This window comes from Microplitis demolitor, chromosome 6, assembly GCF_026212275.2.
Source record: "Microplitis demolitor isolate Queensland-Clemson2020A chromosome 6, iyMicDemo2.1a, whole genome shotgun sequence".
NCBI classification, from domain to species: domain Eukaryota; kingdom Metazoa; phylum Arthropoda; class Insecta; order Hymenoptera; family Braconidae; genus Microplitis; species Microplitis demolitor.
The window spans coordinates 5,764,911-5,791,805 of NC_068550.1; the positions used below are offsets into that span (position 1 = coordinate 5,764,911).

General features: G+C 26.9%; 5 protein-coding genes across 6 annotated transcripts; 2 read left to right on the forward strand and 3 right to left on the reverse strand.

Annotated features, from left to right (window-relative positions):
- Nucleotides 1-114: 114 nt before the first annotated feature.
- Nucleotides 115-2,502, reverse strand: LOC103577650 (putative GPI-anchor transamidase). The gene is made up of 4 exons (XM_053739923.1): nucleotides 2,329-2,502; nucleotides 1,657-2,259; nucleotides 1,015-1,125; nucleotides 115-693 (listed from the first exon to the last, which is right to left on the reverse strand). Exons 1-4 carry the CDS (start codon nucleotides 2,395-2,397, stop codon nucleotides 457-459), a joined length of 1,020 nt encoding a protein of 339 aa, XP_053595898.1. The 5' UTR covers nucleotides 2,398-2,502; the 3' UTR covers nucleotides 115-456.
- Nucleotides 2,503-4,099: 1,597 nt separating this feature from the next.
- On the forward strand, nucleotides 4,100-7,995 carry LOC103577632 (uncharacterized). The gene is made up of 7 exons (XM_008558369.3): nucleotides 4,100-4,698; nucleotides 5,371-5,662; nucleotides 5,744-5,979; nucleotides 6,049-6,323; nucleotides 6,818-7,053; nucleotides 7,180-7,345; nucleotides 7,436-7,995. Exons 1-7 carry the CDS (start codon nucleotides 4,156-4,158, stop codon nucleotides 7,746-7,748), a joined length of 2,061 nt encoding a protein of 686 aa, XP_008556591.1. The 5' UTR covers nucleotides 4,100-4,155; the 3' UTR covers nucleotides 7,749-7,995.
- LOC103577633 (poly [ADP-ribose] polymerase 1) lies at nucleotides 7,779-12,377 on the reverse strand. Its single transcript, XM_053739961.1, has 2 exons — nucleotides 10,491-12,377; nucleotides 7,779-10,392 (listed from the first exon to the last, which is right to left on the reverse strand). Exon 2 carries the CDS (start codon nucleotides 10,313-10,315, stop codon nucleotides 8,966-8,968), a length of 1,350 nt encoding a protein of 449 aa, XP_053595936.1. The 5' UTR covers nucleotides 10,316-10,392; nucleotides 10,491-12,377; the 3' UTR covers nucleotides 7,779-8,965.
- Nucleotides 12,378-15,058: 2,681 nt separating this feature from the next.
- LOC103577651 (putative ankyrin repeat protein RF_0381) lies at nucleotides 15,059-17,883 on the reverse strand. 2 transcript variants are annotated; one of them, XM_053739858.1, is made up of 2 exons: nucleotides 17,793-17,883; nucleotides 15,059-17,690 (listed from the first exon to the last, which is right to left on the reverse strand). In XM_053739858.1, the coding sequence occupies exon 2, from the start codon at nucleotides 17,681-17,683 to the stop codon at nucleotides 16,070-16,072; it is 1,614 nt and encodes a 537-aa protein (XP_053595833.1). In that variant the 5' UTR covers nucleotides 17,684-17,690; nucleotides 17,793-17,883; the 3' UTR covers nucleotides 15,059-16,069. The 2 variants fall into 2 exon arrangements, with proteins under 2 accessions (XP_053595833.1, XP_053595834.1); XM_053739859.1 differs by having other exon boundaries at nucleotides 17,747-17,883.
- Nucleotides 17,884-18,571: 688 nt separating this feature from the next.
- On the forward strand, nucleotides 18,572-24,391 carry LOC103577634 (inositol-3-phosphate synthase 1-A). Its single transcript, XM_008558371.2, has 3 exons — nucleotides 18,572-18,967; nucleotides 20,633-21,073; nucleotides 22,166-24,391. The coding sequence occupies exons 1-3, from the start codon at nucleotides 18,851-18,853 to the stop codon at nucleotides 23,156-23,158; spliced, it is 1,551 nt and encodes a 516-aa protein (XP_008556593.1). The 5' UTR covers nucleotides 18,572-18,850; the 3' UTR covers nucleotides 23,159-24,391.
- The last annotated feature ends 2,504 nt before the right edge of the window (nucleotides 24,392-26,895 follow it).

The following is a 26,895-nucleotide window of genomic DNA, read 5'->3' on the forward strand; positions in this document are numbered from 1 at the left end:
TTACATTTTATACAGTTTTCAGGGATAAAAAATAAATTAAAAGGAATTTTTGCCTTTTAGAATGCATATATTTTACAGCTAATTTCTGTAAAATGGCATGATTATATATAATCATATGTAATTATATATATATATATATATTTATATTTTACTAGGGTATCTCAACCTCATATGACAACCAGGGTTTCAAATTGTCCCATCATTTACTTAATAATTAATTAAGCCTGCAATAACTCCATAATTTTTTTTAAATTTCATGCGTAATAGGAAAAATATGAAACGAAGAATTTAAAAAAATTGTTCAAATTTGGTAATAAATTATTATACGACTTACTACACCACATGATTTAAAACCAACAGCGTGACTCTATACACGGTTGATTAAACACAATAAATATAATTTTTCATTCTGTTTGATATTTAATATTTAATTTATATTACTTGTTATGTAAATATTTACGATAGTAGCGTAACATCTGGAAATTGTGGAGTGTAATGAAGCTTACGCTCTACTTCAGTCTTTTGTGATTTGTTTCCTTTTGTCGGAATTATATTGACGATAGTGTCAGTTAACTCCACCGGGCGCAGTGACCCGAAGAAGTCTGTCACTGGCACTTGTTCAGGATCTCGACGGAATAAATCCCGTCTCACGCCCACAGTTGATAGGCAATAGTGTTTCGGACAAACTTTTAACTGTAAATTAATTTTTTTTTTTTAAGATAAAAGGTTTTATTGGTAATTCTGAGGTGTCTAGCAACGAAAAAAAATTTATTTTTTAGACTTTTGTCTTAAATTAAATTTTATAAAAATTCTCAATAAATTTCGTGACTGAAATAATAATAGAATTTTTAATTTTCTCAACTGTTAAGTTTTCAAAAATTTTTATGACAACTAGACACCCGGAATAAAATTAATTTTTAAAAAATTCTCATCATATTAATACTAAATTTAAGGGAAATAAAATTTACGACCGGAGTCAATTAAATTTGGGACAAATAATTAGAGAGTACTTACAAATTCACTGAGTTTTTTGGAACTAGATGGCTCAACTTTTTCTAAAAAGTCCAGTGCATAATAAGTATAGCGATCAATAATATAAACACCGATATCTGGATCAACATGATGCTGAAAAAATAAAGAATAATTCCAGTAAATAAATAATCTATAACTTAGTAAATTTTTAAATAAATTTTGGGGCAAATTATCGAGAAATAAATGCATTTTGATATAAAATTTATGAAAAAATTAAATCTTACGAAATTGTATTTATTTATCAAGTAAAATTCAAAATTTTTCAGTGAAAATTTTAGAATTTTCAAAAAAAAAAAAAATAGTGACAGGTTTTTTTGAAATATCTCAATAAATATTGAGTTTTGAAAAAAATTATATGAGAGCTTTTTTGTAGCTCTTTAAATTCTCTACAAAAAAGGTTTCTTGTATTTTTTTCAAAAACCGGCTAGTTATTGAAATATTCCAAATTTAAAATTCAAAGAATTAGATACAGAAATTTTGAGTTTAAAATTGCCGCGTTTCTGGACCCAAAGTAGCCACTAAAAACTTCCTGAATATAAAATTTAAAAAAGATCAATTTCCCAATTTTGAATTACCAGAAATAAAAATAAAAATATCATTAGTTACAGGCAAATAAATACTTACAGATAATGAATCTTCACCAACTTTACTGCTAGCGATGGCCAAAATATTTGGCGAGTAAATTTTCTCATACATAGAACTTGCCTGGCAAGTGTCCACAATGAACAAAATCTCATGGTACCGTCTCTTCTGCCACATCTGTTCCAAGGCATCAGCAAGATCCTGACTAGTGATTTCCTCCGAGTCCTGGAACTTGAGGAATCCGTTGCCCCCGTGCCCGGTCAAGTAAATAAAAATATTTGACCGCTCGTCAGTAAGCAGTTGCTTGGATCTCGGGGTTCCTGGCGGCAGTCTGCCTGTCAGCAGACGAACGAAATTCTCAACAGTGACCTCGTAGCCTCTATAGTCAACCTCGACATCATCAGCGTACACATTTATGTGCTGCTTTACGTTATTAAAAACAGTCGCCGGTCGAGGGTTTCTAGGATTGCAGGCCATGTCATCAGCCAGCATCAGAATTATTTGGGAGTCTGGTATTCCTAGACGTTTAATGCTGTGGTAAACTGACAGTGCGTTTGCTTCATGACGATAATTGAACCAAAATCTAGATGTGCAGACCAGAACTGCCCAATTATTTGAATGACCAGTTTGAGAATTGCTGGGGAGCTGAAATTTTTTTATATTATTTATATATATTTGTTGATTGTAAATATAACCTGTATACATTTTACTTACCTCCCATGACCATGATATATTTATATAAAATGATAATAATAATAATAATAAAGATGATAAAAACTGCATTTTATATATTTACACTTAATTTAATTTGATTTAATTTTTTTTTTATAAATAATTATAATAAATATTTATGTTGCTAATAATTATTTTGACCTTTACGTATTTACAGTGAATTTAATTTTTTTTACTATAGAGGACGCATGGCGCTAAGTTTAAATTTGAATTTTTTATTTGGCGCGAAATTTAAAATGGGAAAAATTTTAATTGGTATTTTTGAAAACTAGTATAAATAAAGTCGTGTAATTGTATATTATTATATATTTATTTATTTATAACTATGTGGAGAGGGTGGGACAAAATGGGACATTACTTTTTAACAATAAAAGAAAATACTTTACTAGATTCGTGAGGTTCAAACAGTGAAGAATTATAAAAGTAGTAGAAAAAAAAATTTTTTTGAATCCTTGATCTTTCACAGACACACGTCTCTTGGTATTTCTCTGAAGAATTTTCGGAAAAGGGTCAGGACAATACATCTATATTTCGACTAGTCAATTTTTTTTTATTTTACTAACTATCATTTCACGATTTGCATGAGTGTGAATCTAGTAGACATCAGACAAATTTTAAATTATTGATAAATAAAGTAAATAATCAATAAAATTAAATTTAAAAAAAATGCGCATTTAAAAAATTTTGAAATTAATAAGTGCATTTTTTAGATTATTTACTCCATTTATTGTTTATTTATAATTTTAAATTTGTTTGATGTCTGTTACATTCACACTCATGATATTGCCCTGGCTCTTCTAGAGTAAAATAGTAGAAAATACTAGCGGAAAAAAATTCAATTTATCCTGGAACCGTCACATTTACATATCTTTAGACGTCTGAGAGCTCTTGGGAAAATTTCAGAAAAAAATCTCAAGGCATCTCCTCAGTATATTGACTGGTGAATTTTTTGTATTCACCCGACTGGTTTTCATTCCACGTTATTGTCATGGTTCTTTTAGTGTAAAATGATAAAAAATACTAGCGGAAAAAAATGTAATTTCTCCTAAAACCTTTACATGTACATGAATTAAAGTATCTCTCAGCAATAAAGTCGACGCTTATATGAAATATGTAAAAATTTTAAACTTAAAAAATTTCAGTGATTACTCAACATTGAAAAGTTTATTTTTTTGATAAAAAATTTCTTTTCTATTTTTGTAATGAAATGGCGGAAAAATTTAAAAATATTGTAATTAAATTTATTAAATAAATGAAAAATAAAATATACTTAAGAATAAAATTATTAACAATGAATTTTGTCAATAATTAATAATTAAAAAAAAAAAAAAAAAAAAAGATGACTATGAGGGTTTTTACCAAAATTAATAATTAGTAGTTCAGTTATCAATAATTGACAAAGAAAAACTTGATATTATTAAAGTGGGGTTTTACCCAAAGAAATAAAATTAATGATTTAAGTAATTAATCCATTAAAGACCAATAATTAAAAATTTAATGGACTTTTGGTGACCTTTAAATTTTTTAATAAATGACAAAGCTTTTATACTTTATATTTTTTTTTTCAGTCAAGAACAATAACAAAACCTGTAAAAAAAAATTATTATTCATTTCAGAAATAATAGTTTGATTAAAAAAACTCTAATTACTGCAATTAAAAAATTTTTTAATCAATGATCGATTCCTTATCAATCTAAAGTTTGAAACAAAGAAATTGTAAGTATATAAATAAAAAATGTACTGTGTTTTTTTTTATTTAACATCAAGTATTTTAAATTGTAATAAAGAATAATTGACCGCTGAATTAAAATGGCGCGAATAATAACGTCGGGAACATTTTTAATTCTCACGATATTAATAAATTCAAGTACATCTACTCCAGCATTGCTGCTGAGTTCTATGGGTCTGATGGATTTTGCTGATTCCATAGGAACTAAAATTCAAAATATACTAGCTTGGAAGGATAAAACTGTTGGTAATCCAGATGCACTGGCCGAAGAAACATTGAGAGAAGTCAAAGGATTGTCTGTGCAAATGGAGGAGCTTAAAAATTTTTTCGATCAAAAAACAGATAGTTCAGCTATGAAATTAAATCAAGCAAACATAAATAATACTGAATTCAGTAATGCTATGAAGACTATTAGTGACAGCCATTTGTCAATTGATATTGAGTATAGAAAATATTTACATTTTTTAAATAGTAAAATAAATGCGTCAACAACTAATGCATATTTGAACGAAAATCAAAACCAAATTGAAAGACTTGGATATGCTATTAATAAAATATACAATATATTTAATTCCGAAAGATCAGACCATAAACAATTTGTTAATATTATCAATTACTTGAATGTAAGTTTCTGTTTTTTTTTTTTTTTTTTCATTTCACATTTATGTTTTGCAGTATTTTTTAAAAATATTGTTTCTCATTTAAAGAAAAAATTTGTCGCAATAAAAAAATAGCGTTTAAAAGTAATTGTTACAATTTTTTTTAGTACTTGTTACATGCAAAAAAAATTGCTTGCTTCTTACATCAAAAAAAATTTCAGGGGCAAAGTGAGATTTTGTCTTGTTCTAAGAAATTTTTTTTTCAATTCATGCAAAAAATTTTTGCACCAAGAAATTCTTTTTTCTGTGAGCACCGCGATGCTTCGAATTAAAGACAGTAAATATTTACATAAAAAACGATGTTTCAAATAACAATTTTTACAGTTTAAAATTTACTTTTAACTAAATTTTTATTAAAACCCTTAAATTCTAGTTTGAACTTTTAATATCATTTGTTTTAATTTTTTCTCATATATTTATTAAGTGCACCACTCTTAATGCGAATCATTAGATATTCGGGGCAATGATTTAAATATAAATTGGATTTATTTGTTTAAAAAGCATTTTCCCGAAATTTTACAGTAATTTTTTAACCTCAACTCTTCCGTTCATTAACTTTCATTTTTACATTTCTCGAAAAACACGAAAATGATAATTTAAAAAATAGGATATGATTATTTATAAAAAATTTTCTAGTCATACGATCAAATACGATGTGATCAAGCAAAGTCTTCACAACAATGGCTTTTTTATGAATTCAACAATATTATTATAAGTGAAGTTCGGGCTTATGTAATTATGGTTTTCCAACGCACGATGAAAATAAATCACGGCAAACCAGACGAAGCACAATATTTCCGAGATAGTTTGACTCATTTACGAGATGATTTTCGATCAAGAATAAATTATTACTTGACAGCATTTCCTTCAGCATTGAATAGTGTTTCGCGAGATATTCGTCGATGTGATGCTAAATTCCCAATTCGCGGTATTATATATATTCATATTTAAATGCAATACTGCGTTGAAAAAAATATAAACTAATTTTGAATATATTTTTAATCAATAGGTCAAAATTATTTCGAATTTGAAAAACTTTATCAATCTTATATTATGAATTCCGATGAAATAAGTTCTCCATTTTGTCCAACTTGTGACTCAATAAAATCGCATAAAGGTCATCTTCTACAATCGCCAAGTGATCCTAATTTACAGAATCCAGTCAAAACAACATGCAATGGAGAAATATCAAACTGTGAAATGTTTCCTCCTTTACCTCTCCATAGTTTTGATGTTTGTTTACGGGTAATTTAAAAATTTAATACGATGAACTAAATTTTTATGTACTTTTGTTAAAAAAAAAAAAATTTACAGCCTAAAGAAGAGCGGAAACGGTACAATTGGTTTACAGATGAGATTTATTATTATGGTAATAGTATACGTAGTCCACATAAAAATGATGATTGTAAAGGTGGACAAATTCACAATATCCTAGCTCACCAACACATAACATTTCATGCTCGTCAATATTCTAGAACAAGACTTTGTCATTATTGTTTATGTACTTGCGCTGCAACTAATGACACTACATCTGAAGCTACTCGAGCTATCAGTTTATTAAGGCAGCGATCCAATATGGCTGATAATAGGTTCAGTATCATTATTATTATTATTATTATTATTATTATTATTTTAGTTAATTGAACACTGACAGCCTAGGTAAAACAAATTATATGTAATTATATAAATAATTTAAGGTCATGCGAATTGAGTTCGGATCGAATCAAATGTAATATATCTATTTAATTCGAATTATTCGATTCAAATAATTCGTAAGTTTAAACTATTCGCAAATTTTTAATATAATTACTTATATTTACATCTTACACAGTTTTCAAGAATTAAAAAGAAATTAAAGGGACTCTATCTATTTTATAGCTCATTTTTGTAAAATGGCACAATTATATATAAATTACATATAAAAAAATCATTAGATATATTTATATATAATTAAATTGGGTTCTTTTCTATATATAATTATATGTACTCGTATATAATTTTTTTACCCGGGAGGAATCATGGCTGCTAAAAGTATGTAAAATTCACATATAAGAAAATAATGAACTATTTTAAATATTTTCAGAGTTGTAATTGGGGTAAGATTAGTTTCGAAAGACAACGTAGTTCATATTCAAATAAAAGAAGGTAAATTAATGAAAGAAGGAAATATATTGCCTGGTAGTCAGAGATGGATTCCATTAGAGACAATAAACTATAGAGATAGTACACTTGAAAATCATCAGTTTGCTTACATTGATAAATATGACAATACTATGATTTTAGATGACTTCATGGCACCCAGTAATTCAGTTATTGTTGGTAAGCTATATTTTATAACTAAATTAACATAAAAGCTACTATTCCCAAAAATATGAATTTTACTTTATTTTTTTATATACCCACTAAATGTTTATTAAAACAATATTCTTATATAATTTATTTCAGGAGTAAGTTTTACTAAATATGATAATTATTATTATAATTGGAAAGCAATAGGCTTAGAAATAATGGCCGCTCCATTTAATTGGGCTACTGGTAAATTAGATATTGACGAAGCAAGTTGGATGGCTCCGGGAACTGTTCAACATGAAAATATAAATGATGAAAATCTGTATGTATTTCAATTAAATGAATTTTTATTTTACGGCTTCAATGTAACAAACTCAATAATAATTAACTATAATTGATTATTTAATTATAGCTTTGGTCAAGCAAGAACAGATCTTGATGATCCACTTAAACCACTGTTTAATTTACCGGTGCTACAAAACAGTATTGTTAAATTCGCAAGATCAGACTTAGGTAAAGATGCTGGACAAAGTGTTTATCCATATTTCGATTCGCAAGAAGTTGTAACAAATCCTAGTTTTCCATTGGGTGGTATTGGATTATTTAAAAGAGGTACTGAAGGTTTTGGTGGTTTCGTTGCACCAAAAATATATACAGCAAATATTATAAAGGATCATATTCAATATACCGTAAACAATATTTTGCAGCAGAATATATATAAATAATTTTATGTTTATCGAATTAATAATGATTAATAATGTTTTTTTTTTTAATTATTTTAATAATATGATAAATTAATCATAAATTTTATAAGAGATACTTTTTAAAAAATTAATTCAATTTATATCGAATATATTACTGTCCATATACTTCTGAATACACTAGACTAAAGACGTAGATAAGCAATAACGTAGAGACCATTTTGAAAATTATATTAAAAATTTTTTTAATAAAATTTATCTTGAAATTAGAGTGGTATTAAATACACGTATTTTCCATTTAAAACTTGGGCTGCCGTGGTAGCCAGGTTAATATTAAAATTAAAAGCTGTAAATTGACAGAAATTTTTTTTTATTTGAAACCAATTTAGGACGTGAAAAAAAATTCAAAATTTCACAAAATAAGGACCACCCTACTAATTATATGCAATTCATATCTAATTATATTTATTAATATATAAGTATTTACTGGAAATGGTCTAATGTAATTATATATAAATATAGAGTAGAGGTGCCGTTTTTAGCCAGTTTTGGAGACTTGAAATACTTAAATAAAATAATATGTAAAAGACGCAATGACAAAATTTATTTTTAAAATGTGATCAGAGATACTGTTACCCCACTATTAAAATGGAAATTTTATATTATACTTTTTCATTAATTAAAATAAAGTATTAAATGTCCAAAAATGCAACAGTAGCCACAAACGGTACTTCTACCCTACTTGTTTTATGCTTAATTTATTGAAAAGATCAGACTTTTATATTGTTTAAATGAAGGAACGGCTTTACTGTTATTGTTGTTATTTTGTACTGTATTGATTGTTATACCTAATTTTAAATAATTTTATACACTGTTTATATTATAATTAAACTACATTTTTAATGTAACTTTTTATATAGATATGGGTTTGATGTTAATTAGTATTAACGAAATGTTAGCCGCAAAAATAATAAAATGATGTCAATTAAGCAGATCAGTAAATTCGTTGTTCCTTCACTAAAATAATATCATAATTTTTTTTTTATATATATTATCATATATAATTACATATAATTTTATGTAACTAAATATAAGTAGCCAAGTGTTAAATAGACTGTCATATAATTATATACAAATCATAATCTATGCATAATTTTTTTCACCCGGGAGAAGCATCGCATTCAATGTGTATTAAAGTAAGTTGTGACACACTCGGATTTAGATTAATAATAAAAAAAAATTTAATAAGAAATGACTGATACAAGGTAACGCATTTTTATTTGCGCTGCATTACAAACAGTGAATTCATCATGATTCAAATGACCAGGATTATAATCAGCTATCCTGAGTTTACCATAAGGTACAACAACATCTCCATCAATAGTAACACAATCATCTGGGTCAGGTGACCATATACCTTTACTGTGAATTGAATTAACTCCAAATGGTAATTCTTGATCAATATGTAAAAAGACTGCTGATTGATTAGATTCCATAATTTTACCCAACGCAACTTCACACAAAAATATAACACCGTGTTTTCTAAAAGTACACTCAGTTGCTGATTTAAATACTGAATTTGAAAAGGATATTCCAGGACGATAAAAACTCCTGTGAGGTGTAATTCTAAACCCTTCAAATAAAATTGACGGAACAGTAGAAGAAGGGGTTCCATGCCAAAGTAATTTCTTATTTTCCAAATTTTTAGTATATCTATCATCATCGCAAAGTTTTTCAATAGCAAAAATATTATCTACTTTATATTGCAATTGATTACGATGCATTGCTTTGGTATTTTCAAAATATTTTTCAATTATTTTAAAACGTTCATCATTTATATCGAGTACTTTTATTGTCGTGTGTAATTGCTTGTAATAAAAATTCATTGAACTAAAAGATTTATTATTATTATCATCACCATTAGATTGACATGTAATTTGTTTATTCAAAAATTCACGTCTTTTATCAAACTTAGCTTCAAGTTCAATGAAATCAGATTCATATCGCTTTTTCTTTGATTTATTCGTAAGTAATGGAATTCTAATATCATCAGATTCATTTAGTATTTTAACGAATTCCATTATTTTATTTTTAACATCAAATGTATATTCGTTCATCATTCTATCCAAAAAATCAATATTAAATATATATCTTATAATAAGCTCACGAATTGGTAATGGTAATTCACTATTATTGATATTATTATCTTTTATTTTAGCAAACACATAATTTCTATTTCGTTCGGTTGTTTGAATGTTGAATTTTTTAATGCAAAATGACAGTGGAAATGATTCAGAACGTTTGCGATGATTAATAGAATCAAAAGCACCCCAATTTTGTTCAAGTATATAATTTTTATTTTCGACATCATCGTTTTTAAATAGTTCAAGTATTTGCACTCTATAATAATAATACATTTTTTCGCCATTATGTGATTCTTCTTTTGTCCAAATCATTGAATATGTTTTTTCAGGTGTCGTGTACACATGAGCTATTGATTCTAGTGTAGGATCCATTTTTAATGCTGAGCAATTGTCAATTAATTGCTTCATTTGTGCTTCATGTAATTTTTCTTGCTCAAGTTCATCCATTTTATATATTTTTATTATTTCAAATAAGTTATATATTACCAAATTAATGATTCATATAATTAATACTTCTCTTGTAGCTGAAAAAAAATATATATATATATATATATATATATATTAATACGTGGTAATTTTGCTGTACTGATACTGATTTAAAATTGAAATTTTTGAGGCTTACTGTATCAAAAATATATATTTTGATTATATATTGTACTGAGTATGACACAATTATATTAAAAATATTAAATTGTAGTTGATATTTAATATTTTTTTTTCTACCAGTTAATTTGTTGTTGTTTTTTTAATTGCACTGTAGTCAGGAGAAAATGAATTTATTAAAAACATACTCATGAATTTTAGACAATTACTGATGACTAATAACTTTGGGAAAATGCAGAATGGACAACGGAGATAAAGGATCAAGATGTTGGGAAACTGGCCAAAAACTACATGGGCGTCATCTAGTATGTGGAGTAAAGCAACACTAATAGTTTTATTTTATCGTTATCTCAAGACTTTTAAATGAAACGAATAATTTAAATATGGAGGTCAGTAACTGCATCTTTTATTTAAAATGTTCAAATTGACAGTGAAATCCAACGTTGCATAATAGTATTATTAATTGTGGGTTATGGTCGATTTCGGATCAAAATAAATATTTACATGTTATTGATTACTCTGATTATTAAAATATAATTTATATGTTTCACATAAATTAAGTTTCAAATCATATTTTGGATACTGGACGAGAATTATAATTGGTCATTGAAAAAAAAAATTGATAAATATGCTGTGAGGTTGAAACAATTTGGAATTCTTGATTATTGGGACAAACAGGAATTATATATTCCATTAGGAAAAATTAAAATGATTGACAATATTGAAACTGCAACACACTATAAACAATTGGCTATTGATGATTTATTGTTTGCGTTTATTTTTTTAGCAGGTGGTTTATTTATTGAAGGCGTAGTTTTTGGGATAGAACGGGCGGTAAATTTTGCTTGTAGCCATTAGGTAATTAGAATAATATTTCGCTTGAGACAAAAATTGGTATTTGTTGAAGGCAGAATTTTTGTTTCCATCAATGAATATGTTTAGATCATTGGAAATTACAAAAGTTTTTTTAAGGGCGGGAAATTTGCTAGTTACTAAAAAGGTCAAATACGTAGAAATATATCTCGATAGACGACTGCCATGGAAAAAACGTCTAACTACATAAAGAAACGAACTCAATATCAAATTAAACAGAATGTACTGGTTGATTTGCCAATCAACCAGTCAGGAAGTCCCAAATGTCCACTGAAAACAATCTATTGCTATATAAGACCATCCTTAAACCAATTTGGACCTATGACATCTAATTGTGGAACACCGCAAGCAATCTACTCTTGGAGCCATTATCAACTCACCGTGGTTCGTATCCAACAAAAGACCGCACAAGGATCTACATGTTACCACAGTTAAAGAATAAATCTCGCGTTACAGCACAAAATACCAATTCAGACTCCACAAACATCTGAAACTCCTAACGAAGGACCTCTGAGTGCCCAGAAGTAAACCCACACGCCTTGAGCGTATCGAAACCCTGGACCTTTCACAATGCTTTTAATATAATATTTCATCCGCACTAGAGTATTTAGACCATGGGTAAAGTTCTAATTTACACATTGTACTCTATCATCGCAATTATTTATTGTCGTTAAACAGATTGTAGTTTTGCATTTAATTAATTAAATAAAAAAAAAGGACGGGAAATAATAAGTAGTGAGAAGGAAGGTGAAGTAAAAAGCGCAACGTCATGCTTAGGGATTTTTATATTATTGTTAATTAATGTATTTTAGAAGAATTAGAATCAGTATTTTAAGATATTGGCTCATCATTTTAATTGTAAGTACTAATAGCAGTAATGTTAGATTATACAAACTTATAGAGCGATAAAAATATTAATAGCAACTTAAAGGATGATAAAAATAACATTCAACTCATACTCGACGATAAAAAGAGTTGAGATACAGAAAGACTTATAAAATAAAAAAAAAGTTTATTATAACAGTAGAATTGATTCTCTTGTAAAAGCTAATTGGTTATTAAAAATTTTACTAAAATGTCATCTGGGTGGTTTATTATTTGTGTAATTTTATTGTATTTAATAGTCTTGAATAGTTTTGTAGAATTGTGTTTTTCATGTCGTAAATATTCAAATACATACAGACCATATTTGCATCGTCCAAAATATATAGTAAGATTGCCAGATTCAAAAAAATTAAATGATATTGTACTTATTGGTACACATTCGTCATTATCGTACAGTATCGGTGTACGAAGTTTACAAACACAAGATCTAAATATTGTGCAACAATTGAAATATGGAATTCGTGTATTGGATATTGGCATACGCCGACAATCCAACTTATTTAAAATTTACGTGGGCAACGTTTTTATAGAAATTACATTTTCATATCTTTTAGAGCAGCTAGATAAATTTCTTGATGAAAATCCTGGTGAATTTATAATTATGCTCCTGCATGAGCAACGTTCTCCAACATATGATGTTATTAAAAGTAATTGTCATATTATTGATTATTACATTAATTATATTAAGGGTGGGGCTCGTTTAGTTAAAAATTGGCAACATAATGACACTATTGGAATGTATCGTGGTAAAGTTTTATTAGCTAGTGAGAGTGAATTATTTAGTGAATGTACGTTTAATGTTAAAAATAATTGTCAACTTCAAACTGTCAGAGTAATTTCATTTGGTATTAAATATGCCTATTTATTGCCTCCTCTGTCTGATTTCTTTTTACCAGCAAACATTTATAGTCGTTTTAAATGTGCTATATATGATATTACCCTGTATGATGGTGTATATGATCGTCGTACTATTGCTAGAGACGGTGGTCACAGTGTTAAAAAGATCTGCATTCAGCCAATTAATCTTTTGATGACACAGAATTTCAAAATTTATCATCCTGCTTTATCGATCGTTATTGCTGATTATGTAACTCAAGAATTGATTGACAAAATTAATGATAGTAATTTTCCTAATACATCATGGCGATCTGGATGGTGATAGTTAAATTTAATAAATGGATGTTCCCAAATAGCAAAATGACGTCTTGATGAGTTCTGAATGAGTTGCTATTTATGATTTGGACGTCTCATCAACATCTTAAAGAAGTCTTCAAGAAGTTCTCAAGATGTCGAATGAGCCACCTAGCGAACTCAAAAAGACGACTTTAAAAAAAGTTCTCAAAGAATTCTTTTTTCTGATTTCGCAAACAAGACTTTAGTATGAATTTACCATGACGTCTTTAAGGAGCTCCTAATTTTGATTTCATAAAGAAGTTTAAAAATGGATACATTTAGACGCCATAAAACTGACGTCCTATTTATGGAGTCTTCAAGAACTCTTAATTAAGAGTTCTTAAAAATGACACTTTTAAGAACTCATCATAAGACTTCTTGATGACTCCTTCAAAAAGACGTCGTAAAGCAGTCATTCCGATTTGAATGCTGTCTGGATTATCATTATTATCTATTATATTTTTATACAAAAATATCAATGTACTTTTTAGTTTACTGAAAATTTATGTAAAAGTTATTAGTAATAAAACGAAAATAATTAATAAATTCAAACAGAGTTAATTAATAATGCGTATTTTCAATTAATATTCTTATCTTAATTGTAATGGATAATTAAATAAAGTTTTATATTTGTACACTCCAAACACTATTTTGATGGTTTTTTACTGTAATATGAGTGATTATCGCAAATTAAATTTATTAATTTAAAATACTGATAGAGTCTTATCAGTTAATAGTTTTTAACGTTTCGTGGGAGTGTACAAGATAGTAAAAGGCTTATAATATACTTTTTTAATTAATTATTATTATTCTTATACTTTGTATCTTAGGGTGTTTGAAAAAAAACAACAATTTTCTTTTTTTTTATGGCATCCGAAAATTGAAAGTATAACTAAAAATAAAAATTTTGGTACCAATTTGAGCTCTTAATAATGATATTAAGGTTTGACTAAATCCATTTTTCCATTTTCCATTTAAATAATACGGGAAAAAAAAATTATTTTTTTTAGAATTTTCTAGCTCACAAACTAATCGACGGATTTTTATGTCCAGTTGATTTATTTCAAAATTCAATCAACTCTGTTTCGAAAAACCCTATCGATTGCCGCAAAGATCGTGCCAATCAATTAATTAATTTTGAAAATTTCGGGGCTGCCGTTTTCCAAATTTTTTTTTCCGTTTTAATTATTTAATGCGAGGTCTATTATTATGATTGCATGTTTAAAATTTCACATGCACTACAGTATAAATATTTAATTACTGCATTATTTAAATTATTTATACTGCCAGTAAAAACTGCATTGTATTAAAAAAAATTATAACTTTAACTTGGTAATTACTACTTTTTGATAATTGAAATAAATGATATTATTTTACGTTTTATTTAAAAGTCTATTCTTTCACCAAATTAAATAATAATCGGTCAAATTTTTTATAAGTTCTTTAACTTTTATCACAAATAAATAAGTACCGGATGTCTAACAGCTATAAAGTGCTCAGTGTTTATTATGGCCATTAAAAATAACTCATGTATGAAAATAAAGTAATAAAACTTGTTTTCAAAGATATATTGCTTTAATAAATGGTATAATCATAACATTAATACAATAAAATATTGAATTATAATTTTTTATAATCATGCTGTGTCACTAATTTCAAAATGACGAATAATATTTTCGTTTTTGACGGCTTTAACTTTAAAGTTTTTGGGGTATGAATGTTCAATTAAGGTTCGAAAATTAAAATATTTGGGTTCTCAATTTGAATCTATTTTAAATTTATGGTCTGTTCGGATTCTCCGCCTTGGCGCACTGGGGTGCTTGCAATATACCCGGGAAAATTTAAATTCATAATTAAATTTAATTATTAGAAAAAAAGTGAATTATCAATTAAAAAAAAAAAAATGTAGTAATTATCAGTGTACTGATTAAAGTGATATTCAAGTGAACAGATATTAGTATTTTAAATCGATCATTAATTAATAGAAATTAATTTTAATTTCGTGTGCGAAAAAAAAGCGTCACAGTACCCTGGGGCTGCGGGTCCGAACACACCATTAAAGTCTTTAATTATCGAATTTTTAAACATAGATTTAAATTTGAGACAGCCGCTTTTGAATATTGATAGTCAATTGTACGTGAAATTAAATGACAGAAACGCTTGGATAAAAAATTCTAATCCATTCCCAGATAGCTAAATGACATCTTGATGAGTTCTGAATGAGTTCATATTTATGATTTGGACGTTTCATCAACATCTTAAGGAAGTCTTTAAGAAGTTCTCAAAATGTCAAATGAGTCCCCCAGCAAACTCAGTAAGACGTCTTTAAAAGATTTTTTTTTCTGACTTCGTGAATAAGACTTCATTATGAATTTACCATGACGTCTTAAGGAGCTCCTAATTTTGACTTCATAAAGAAGTTAAAAAAAGAATACATTTAGATGTCACAAAACTGACGTCTTATTTATGGAGTCTTTAAAAACTCTTAATTAAGAGTTCTTAAAAATGACACTTTTAAGAAGTCATCATAAGACTTCTCGAGGACGACTCCAAAAAGACGTCGTAAAGCAGTTATTCTGACTTGAATGCTATCTGGGTTGCTTATAATTTCACAATATAAAATTCTAACAGTGGTTGTCAATATTAGTAATGCCATAAAAAATATAACTAATAACAAGACTCAATAGCATTTTTCAAATCATTATCCCCAAGATAACTAATTATTACATCAACACAATGTTCCGGTAACAAAGGAAACATATTACCAATTAAATTATCTTTATCAATAGCTAAAATTATTTTTCTTTTAACTGCAGAATCAAAAGATTTTTTCAATAATCCCCGATAAAGCGGAAAATAATTAACATACTCCAGGCTTTTAAAAGCATCCTCAACACCTTTAAGCATTGCATACTTTGACACTTGATGCCTCGATTTCTTCAAAATGTCATAATAAAATATTCCCGTATTTCCAATTTTGAACTTCTTCATTTTTTCTATTTCTTTGAAACAATTTTCTATAAAATTATCCGTAACGTCTATCTTATTACCATAATAATCGTTAATAATTTTAAAATTATCTTCGCCAACATAAAAATTAACACTTTTCAATTTATAAATATGATCTTTAAATAATTTAAACATCAACGGTACACTTTCCCATCGCAAATGATAATTATTATCAAAACTATCAGTCATATGCAATGCAGTACGGCCTTCATTATCAACAGCTTCAATATCTGCACCATAGTCTAATAATATTTCAATATATTCATCGAATGCAGCATCTGCTGCTGAATGTAATGGCCGCAATCCGTTGTTATCACAACAATTAACATCAGCATTACGTTTTAATAATTCTTCAATAACATCTTCCATATCTTCTTGTTGAACTGCATAATTAAGTGGAGTTTCGCCATTAATATCTTTAGCATTAACATCAGCACCATAATAAATAAGATTCTTAATATTTCCGACAAATCCATTCATTATCGCAGTATGTAAAGGAGTCAAACCTTTCAAATCAGCAGAATTAATATTTGAATTATTTAAAATTAAACATTCAATTATTCTCCATGATGAATTTTGTACTGCGAAATGTAATGGTGTCATATTATATTTATTTTTTACATTTACTTGGGCGCCATATTTTATAAATAAATTAACAATTGCTAATGATGACGAACATACGGCATTAAATAGAGGCGTATTGTTATCTAAGTCTCTGATATTTATATTGGCGCCATTTTTGAATAATAATTCGATAATATTCAAATCTGTTAATTGATTTGTGTAAAAAATACACGATTTTGATTCACTATCAATTCTGTTGACATCGATATTGTAATTTATTAATAATTTTACTATTTCGTATTCATTGTTATCAAATGCGACGTGTAACAATGAACTTCCTTTATAATCACCATATTTTATAATTTCATTTACATCAGCACCTTTTTCAACAATTATTTTAACTATTTCATATTCGGCATTTTCAATTGCCAAATATAGAGCTGATTCGTTGCTGTTATTATTATTTGGTGGATTTATATTTGCATGATTATTTAATAGCAATATTGCTATTGCAGTGTGGCCTTTTTTTATCGAATCACATAACAATAAATAACTAAAATCGTACCATAAATTTATGTAATCAGTTTCTTTCATTATTTTTATTAATTTATTAACTTCGTCATAGTCACCTCGATGAACAGCGTTTGATAATTTACGATTTATTATGTTGTTATTCAGTGCAGCCATGTTTGTTATATTATTAGACATCTAGGATCTGAAAAAAAAAAAAAAGTAATTAAGAATTTACAAAATTATGTTATAAAAACTTACTACTATTTTTAAATTTAATAGTTGTTTTATTTATTTGTTTAATTACTTTATTTATTATTTGAAAAAAGAAACTAATGACATTGTTTTTATCATTGTTATTATTGTGATTTTTTTTTGTTTTATTTTCGTGAGCTAGTCTATTTCTAAATTTATCAGCTTTTTTAAATTTATTTTTACGCTTTTTTTGGTGGAAAATTCTATTTTAATGCGCTTGCGCTATAAAGTTCCGCATGCGCATTCAATTTTGCCCGCCAACTTTTAAAATAACAAACAAATTTTTTTTTTATTTATTATCAAAAATAAAATAAACTACAGTTGACATCTAGATTTAAAGTAAATCGATGTCAATCCATTCTCGCAAAATGATGTCAAGATTACTTGCAAAAATTTGACGTAAGAATTAAATGACACAAACTTGCTGTCAATTTAAAAATAATAAATTTTTTATTTTATTTGCAAATATTATAATGACAAATTTTTGTCAACTTGCTAAAAATTATCATCAATTCATAGTTCAAATTGTCATCACGCTAAAATTAAAAGTTAGCAGCAATTTATTATTAAACTGAAAGTCATCTTCAGAGAAACTTTTTGCTAAACATGATAGTCAAATTGGCAGAAAATTGACGTTATATTACCGCAACTTGACGTTAAAATTATTTGGCAGCTGATAGGCGCCAACTTTCTGATGTAAATTTGAAGTAGTTTTTGTTTTACTTAATGTAAACAACTTGATGGCAATTTTATTGTCAACTTGATACAATAAATTGACATCAGTTTGTAATTGAGTAAATATTTGAAAATTCAAAGTCGATGTAAAATCGACGTCAGATAGATAATAAAACAATTAATCGCAATTTCTTGCTACGTAAGTAACGTTATCTGAATATAAACTATAGAATTACATAGAATGGAATGGAATGGAATAGAATCAAGCAAAAGTCAATAAATGATATAGGTTGTGTTGATAAGTTGAAAAATAAATGTAAATAAGCCACGTGGTTACATTCATTACTTTCAAGTCGTCGAATAAAGACGTTCTATAAATTTAAATAAAGTTATTAATTACAAATTTGAAAAAGAAAATATTTAAACAGTTTTAAAATGGCCATAAATATTCGTGTTGATTCACCAAATATTAAATATACTGAAGAATTTATTCAAGCCAAATATGAATATCATACAACTAAAATTACTGAAAATAATAATAATAATGTTACCGTAAGTATTATTTATTAATAAAATAATATTTTATTTTAATTAAGATTAAAATTGCATTAATTAATTAAAAATAAATTTTTTATTCATCAATGGAATTATTATTTGCGTTACGAATTTACTTGTAGGTTGAATTCAAGTATTGATTTTTAGTATGCAATAATTAATTAAATTTTAAAAGATAATTTTATTTTTCGTCGTAAAACAGTTTTTTTTTTTTTTTTTTTTTCAAATAATAATTGTGAATTTTGTTTTTTTTTAATTAGAAAAAAATTTTATAAAGTAAATGTAGATATTATTGCGCGTTATAATTCAAGTTTTTAAATTTAATATAATTTAATGGGTCCAAAAAAAAATAGTCAGTATTAATTAAATTAAAGTAATAAAATTTTTAATTATTTAATAAGATAAAAAAATCGATTATTGACAAGGCATTAATTATTTTTTTTTACGTTTTTTTTTAGTTTTATTTTTTAATGAAAAAATTACATGACCAAGATTGAGTTTATTTTGAAAAAGTAAAAGATTTATGTCTAAAATTAATTTCAAGATAAATTTTAAAAACTCTTGATCATTTTTTTAATCTGTCACCATATGACACATTAGACTTTTCACAGAACGGCGTAATTTAAGAAATAAACGAAAAGTTAGAGCCCTGATTAAAAGAAACGATTCAAAACGATTTGCAATGTTGAATGTTCATAAGAAGGGTGATTCAAAAGTTTCAAAAGCATTAAAAAGCCTTAAAAAATTTTTTTTTCTAATCGTTTTAAATCGTTTCTTTTAATAAGTATCGGTAGCAGTACCAAATTTCAACCGAGCTCCATTTAATAACCACCTAATTACTCTTAAAATTTTAATTTATCATTTTTTTTTTTTTTTTTTTTTATTTATTTGGATATTTAAATACTGGTCATTAGATGGAGCTCAGTTAATATTTGATACTGTGGCCCTATTTAAATAAATAATTTTTTAATATTTTTTTTCAAAAATTCCATTAAAAAAAAAAAAATTTGGAAAAAAATAAAAATGTCTTTATAAGTCAATTTTTGAAAAAGTTATATCTTATTGAAATTAATAAAATTTTTTTTTTAATTTCAAAACTTTTTTTTGGTCGAATAAAAAAATTTTAAAATTCTAAGAAACGTTTTTGCCAGGGTAGAAAATAAGAACAAATATAGGAAGTCAGATTTCAAATTTCTCATATTTTTATAGTAAATAATTGGAAAAAAAAAATTTAATTAATTTCTATCGAAACTTAATTTAAAAATATATTTTTTTTTTTAATTTTTTTTTCATGAAAATCTTATCAACAAAAAAAAATTTAATTACACAAATAGAAATTGAGAAAAAATTCTTTACATTAAATAAATATTTAAATCCAAATAAAAAAAATTAGAAAGTTAAATTTCCCATAAAAATAAATTTTATCTTTTACTGTACAATTAAAATTACAAAATTATTTAAGAATATTTACTTGTTGTTTATTCAAGGCATTAAATATTCTTATCAGGTTATCAGATAATTACACGCAATAACAATTAGATAAAAATTAATATTTGACTACGAACTTACAAAAGTTTAACTTACGTATTAAAATAAAATTATCATTTTTTTTTTCCTTCTAATTAATTGACATTCAAAAAATAATAAAATGAATATTTTTAGTTATCACCAGAGTCGCATAAATTATTGATACGAACTCAAGTTAAATTACCAAAAATAGGAGTAATGCTTGTAGGATGGGGTGGTAATAATGGCACCACATTTACCGCAGCTGTATTAGCGAACAAATTAAAATTGAAATGGGAAACAGTACGTGGCGTCCATGATGCTAATTGGTATGGATCAATAACTCAATCATCAACTTTATTACTTGGTAGCGTAGGTCATGAAGAAATATACGCGCCTATGAATTCTTTTTTGCCGATGATTAATCCAGATGACATCGAAATTGACGGATGGGATATATCAGATATGAATATTGCTGATGCAATGAAACGCGCTCAGGTTTTAGATATTAATATACAAAATCAATTGAAATCATATTTGACGAAATATGTACCGAGAAAAAGTATTTATTCTCCTGATTTCATTGCTGCCAATCAGGTTTGTAAAATTTATTATTTATGAGAATCTATTGATTTCTATGAGATTTTTACCAAGAAAAAATCATATTTAATTTAATTTGATTAATTAAAAAAACGCGGGAAAATTTAATTATTATCTTCCAATAAAATGGAAATAAAATATTTTTTTATTAAATTTTATTAGAAGTCGTTCAAAGTTTTCTGTTAGAATTAATAGATTTCAATAAGAAAAAAATGAAAAAATTGAATTTTAAATCGAAGCATTTCTAAATGATCTTGGACTGCAATTATTAATTTTAATTAACTAGTGCTTGAGGTCAAATAGATAGCAAGATCTGATAGCAAAATTTTCTGGTTAGAAAGTTGGTAACAGTTAGTTGCAATCAAGTTGATGACAACTTCAGCTTCTGTTACAATTGACTACAAATTGTTACCAACTTTCACAAAAAGTTGGCTACAATCTACTGCTGCAACCTGTCGTCGACTTTTGCCACTAACTTTCTGAGAAAGTTGACGTCCAGTTGTCAACTTAAAGATGCCAATTTTTTCGTTTAGTTTGATGACAAGTTGCAGCAGTAGGTGTCAGTTTGGCTATTAAGATAACCCTGATAACAGAACTATGCTCAGAACGTTGGTATCAATTACTTGTCATCAAATTGACAACCTCTTTCTCTGCAATAGTTGACTACAAGTTGTTGCTAACTTTTACAAAAAGTTGGCGACAATCTACTGCTGCAAACTGTCGCTAACTTTCTGGGAAAATTGAAGGCTACTTCCGTCAACTTTTCCTTTAACACACTCCGTGATTGCAAACAAATATGAGATTAGAATTAATGGAATTAAATCTAAAAATACTCCATAGTATTGAATATTATTTTCTAATTGATTTCAATAAATTTTACGATCAACTTCTTAACTTACAAGACGTCATTTATATTTTTTATTTAATTCGTAAAGCAGAAAAAAAATCGCAATGCAGGATCCATTTTTCGTGTCTTAAAATCAATAGCTTGCGTCCACATTACCCTTTTACATTAAAAAATATCAAACTTTTGTTCTCTATATATTATAATAAATTTATATATAAAACATTATTGTATCTGAATTACAGAAAGAGCGTGCAAATAATTTAATAACTGGTACAAAATCAGAGCAATTGAAGCAAATCCGTGCTGATATAAACGATTTCAAGTCAACTAAAAACTTAGACAAAGTAATAATTTTATGGACAGCAAATACTGAGAGATTCGCCGAAATAATACCAGGAGTCAATGACAATGCTGATAATTTATTGAAATCAATTGCCGATAATCATTCAGAAATAAGTCCAAGTACTTTGTTTGCTGTAGCTGCTGCCTATGAAGGCTGCACTTATATTAATGGATCACCGCAAAATACATTTGTACCCGGCTTAATTGAATTTGCTGAAAAAAAAAATATATTTATTGCGGGTGATGATTTTAAATCTGGTCAAACAAAATTAAAGTCCGTATTGGTTGACTTTTTGGTTACCGCTGGTATAAAACCGGTGTCTGTTGTCAGTTACAACCATCTTGGTAATAATGACGGCTATAATTTATCAGCACCGCAGCAATTTAGATCAAAAGAAATATCTAAAAGTAATGTCGTTGACGATATGGTTTCATCAAATAATATTCTATATAAACCGGGTGAAAAACCAGATCATTGTGTTGTCATCAAATATGTGCCATATGTTGGAGATAGTAAACGTGCTATGGATGAATATACATCAGAGTTAATGTTGGGGGGCCATAATACAATCGCTGTTCATAATACTTGTGAAGATTCATTATTAGCAACTCCTATAATTCTGGACTTGATTATTTTGGCTGAATTATGCTCACGTATTACAATCAAACGCATTGATAATGATGACGATGCTAACAGCAGTGACGGTTTCATTACTTTCCAAAGTGTATTGTCACTACTTTCGTACTTATGCAAAGCGCCGTTAGTTCCTGCTGGCGCCCCATTGGTTAACGCATTGTTCAGACAACGTGCGGCCATTGAAAATATACTGAGAGCTTGTTTGAGTCTACCGCCTAATAATAATATGATGCTGGAACATCGTTTTAAATTTTAAATCCGATCTATATTTTATTGAAATAATGTTTTAATAATTAAATATAATTATATTATTATTAAGACATTCTTATTTTTTTGTTTGTTGGACCAAGGAATGCTTGAGTACCTTAATAGTAATAATAATTAAAAATATTCATAGTAAATTTTTTTATGGAAAAACGTAATTAATTGATTAACAAGGAATTCAGAGAAAATTTAAGTTAAGGGTATCAGACCGTACCCACACTTAGTAAAAATATACAATGACTTTCAACTGTCATAACTGTATTTAAATTTGATTAATTAATTAAAAAAAAAATTAAAGCTTTAATTGAAAAAAAGACAACGTAGTAGCAATTTCGCCGAGATATAGAATTGAAAAAAAATTACTTAAAGTTATTATCAATTGGGAGTTAATCAAAAATTGTTAAATAAGCTTTAGCCTAAAAAATTTGAAAATTCGAATTATAAAATTAACATGAAGATTTTATTTAAATTTATTTTCCAAATTTCGTTAAACTCCCAATTGATATCAATTGTAATTAACTTTTTTTTTTAATTTATACATCGGCGAAATTACTAGTGTGTTGTCCTTTCTTCAATTAAGGTTTTAATTTTATTTTTTAATAAATTAATAAAATTTTGATAAGCTTATGAGAATTGAGTCATTGAAAATATTTGAAAAGTGGGGGACACTGTCTAAGAATGGCTTTAATTTAATATTCTTTAATGGTTTAATTAAATTTATCATGAGAGATAGATTTATCTATTACAGATAAGCCCCCAAGACAAAAAAAATTGACTTTTTTGTTAAATTTAAGCTCACAATCGACAACATGAAAAAAAATTGTCACTTTAAATTTAATAAAAAGTTAATTTTTTTTGTGCCGCTTGGGTCCGTAAAAAAATGATCTTTTCACCCGCTAATTTTCTACAATTAAATTATTACTACGCATGCGATTTAGTGCAAATTCATGGACTTAACCATAGCTAAATAGTGGGAGAAAAGTCCATTCTTTTCCAGACAACTATGGTCTACAATGTTTTACACTTTGCGTAATAGAAAAAAAAAAAAAAAAAAAACAACCTAAAAATTTACTATGAAATACTTTGAAGATTTTTCATGTATTTTTCTACCTCACTAATATTAATCACAATCATTTAATTACAATTTATTCCAGGTTTAAGCATTTTTAATAAGTAAAACAAATTTTTCCTTAAGCAAAAATTGTATACTTTTTATTTTGTGTCAATTAATGAAAAAATAAATATTGTCTTATTGAAAAAAAAAAAATTTTTTTATTTAAATAAAAATATTTTAGTAATAAATCATACTATTATAATACATACATATATATATATATATATATATATATATATAACTAATCGAATATGTTATCACTTTGAAATAATGATAAATCATATGAATTTGACATATGTACATATTTATATAATTTCTATCATCACCAATAATAGGCTGATGACGATTATTTAATTCTACGTAATTCGGATTATTCATCGAAATCCCTACAGCAATATGTTTTTTTTTCTTTTTCTAATAGAAAGCTGAAGTTTGAAAGGTATATAATAACCCAATATGAATAATGAATATCAGTATCATTTCTGTATTGCGATTGAATAGGAGTGAATTTAATTTTTTGTACACCAATAAAAGTACTGTTGTAAAATTGGTCATAAATATAAGCAATTGAGTTTATATTAAAATGGGTCATAAAAAAATTAAAACTTCAAACAAAATTTTTATGAAAATTCTGCAATTATTATTAATTATTGGTTTAATTAATTCAATTTTCATAGAAGGTATTGAAAAATTGTTAATAAAATATTGAGGGCAAATATCTAATCAGTTTAAATTATAATACTCTTTTTATAAATCAGTTTCAGGTAACGTGATCCGGGTTCCCCCGAATTGTCAAGAAGGAGAGCTTCCGGATATAAATGGAATATGCAGAGAAGTTTGGTGAAAGAAAGTGGCAATTGCTTCAGTCAGATTTACCAATTCACACAACGACTACCATCAGAAGTTGCTGGTCAAGACCCATGTACTTTTATAAAATTACATGGACTCGCTGAAGATGACGTACGAACTACAATTTAGTAGCAGCCTTGTGTTAATTTTGTAACAGTGTCTTGTGAAAAACCCTCATAAGTCTACTTCTTTATGTATCTATGAATCTGTCACAAGATATTTATGCAAGATTTAAACTCAAGATTCCTTGATTAAGAAAAATTATTTGAAATGATTTAAAATAATTTTTGTATTACTTGCACTTTATATTGTGCGAAATAGTGTTGCAGATATCTTACACATGGTTCGTTGGTAAAATTACTTACGCAATTCTTTACCCTTTCCTTTGAGTTACGACATATATAAAAATATATACATATTTACATATGTAGCATTTATTGAGAAAATCTGTTCCAAACCATGCGTGAAGGTTTTTAATGATTTTCTTGCGCAAGATTTCAATAAAATCGTTGCATAAGTATACTAATACGTTTAATATTAAAATGTAAAGCAATTATAAGTATCTATGTAACATAAATTATAATAATTAATGACTAATTTTAATTGTATTATCTGGTGCCACTAACACATTTTATTTTAAAAAATTTTTTATTAGCGCACATCGTTAAAATATTCAAACTTAACTAACGAAATTATAAAAATTGTTTGTCCTTACACATTTTCTGAATAAAAATCTAAGTGCGCCCGTGCGGAAAAATCCCGATAAAATAATGTACATGCAGCTTATATCTTTATCCCCTAATAGCATTCTTAAGGAAGTCTTATGAAAATCTGTATCTTTATTCTTTAGCAAGTCTGCATCATCAGTCTTGGATAAATCTGAAGTAAGATATGTTAAGTAAATCTGTAGCAAAACTTGCTTAAGACAAGATACTTGCTTAGGATGCATTAGCTCAGACTTGCTGCAGAATTGCTTAAGATACCTGGACATGGCCACCCTTATTTCGTTACTTCGTGATCCGTCTATTCAGCATTAGTCTAGTAAATTCAGTGGCGCTCACTAAATATTCGATATAATTTTATCGAGTGATAATATTACAATAACAATCGACGAACAAACAAATTACTAAAAAAAATTTGCCAAAAATTAAATTCCCCCCGCCAACTTAAGGGAGCTTTCATTACTTTGGCTACTACTCAGCACAGTAACGTCAGTAACCTAACCCTCCAAAAATATGTAGCTTAGGATAGAGCTTTGAATATAATCCACCATCTAGTTTTTAAAAAAAAAAAGATTTAAAAATGACGTTTTTAAAGTTCTTATACACAGGCTCTTATGGCGGACAAGCTCCCGTCATGACTTGTTCGATTATTTTCATTAACCTCCCAAGTTTAAGAAATAAAAAACCACATGTCATAAACTTGAATATTTTTGGAATATGATAAAATTTTAACAATATAGCAATAATTTAATTTGCCCGAAATTTGCGGCTGGTAATGTTCGCTCTCTTGTTCGGCTCAGGTAGACTTCATCTTGGACTGTATTCATTTTATTTCATCCCTTGTCATTTAATTTACTATTAAAATTTATCTTTTTTTTTTTAAATATTTTTGTTTTTTCAAATGTTTCGAAAATAAATTATAAATTCCAAATTAAAAAAAAAATTGGCATTATAAAAATTTCAGTAAAGCAAAAGTATCACTAGTTGACATAAATTTTATATAGAATTTAAATTTAAAAATTCAAATTTTTACCGCGTCTTAGC

Bases quoted from the DNA above. Each gene is read 5' to 3' on its own strand.
- LOC103577632 (XM_008558369.3), top strand. From the start codon at position 4,156: ATGGCGCGAATAATAACGTCGGGAACATTTTTAATTCTCACGATATTA. The intron at 4,699-5,370 runs GTAAGTTTCTGT...AAAATTTTCTAG, and splicing joins ATATTATCAATTACTTGAAT to TCATACGATCAAATACGATG. The intron at 5,980-6,048 runs GTAATTTAAAAA...AAAAATTTACAG, and splicing joins GTTTTGATGTTTGTTTACGG to CCTAAAGAAGAGCGGAAACG.
- LOC103577633 (XM_053739961.1), bottom strand. From the start codon at position 10,315: ATGGATGAACTTGAGCAAGAAAAATTACATGAAGCACAAATGAAGCAA.
- LOC103577650 (XM_053739923.1), bottom strand. From the start codon at position 2,397: ATGCAGTTTTTATCATCTTTATTATTATTATTATTATCATTTTATATA. The intron at 2,260-2,328 runs GTAAGTAAAATG...AAAAAATTTCAG, and splicing joins ATATATCATGGTCATGGGAG to CTCCCCAGCAATTCTCAAAC. The intron at 694-1,014 runs GTAAGTACTCTC...ATTAATTTACAG, and splicing joins CCAAAAAACTCAGTGAATTT to TTAAAAGTTTGTCCGAAACA.
- LOC103577651 (XM_053739858.1), bottom strand. From the start codon at position 17,683: ATGTCTAATAATATAACAAACATGGCTGCACTGAATAACAACATAATA.
- LOC103577634 (XM_008558371.2), top strand. From the start codon at position 18,851: ATGGCCATAAATATTCGTGTTGATTCACCAAATATTAAATATACTGAA. The intron at 18,968-20,632 runs GTAAGTATTATT...GAATATTTTTAG, and splicing joins ATAATAATAATAATGTTACC to TTATCACCAGAGTCGCATAA. The intron at 21,074-22,165 runs GTTTGTAAAATT...TCTGAATTACAG, and splicing joins ATTTCATTGCTGCCAATCAG to AAAGAGCGTGCAAATAATTT.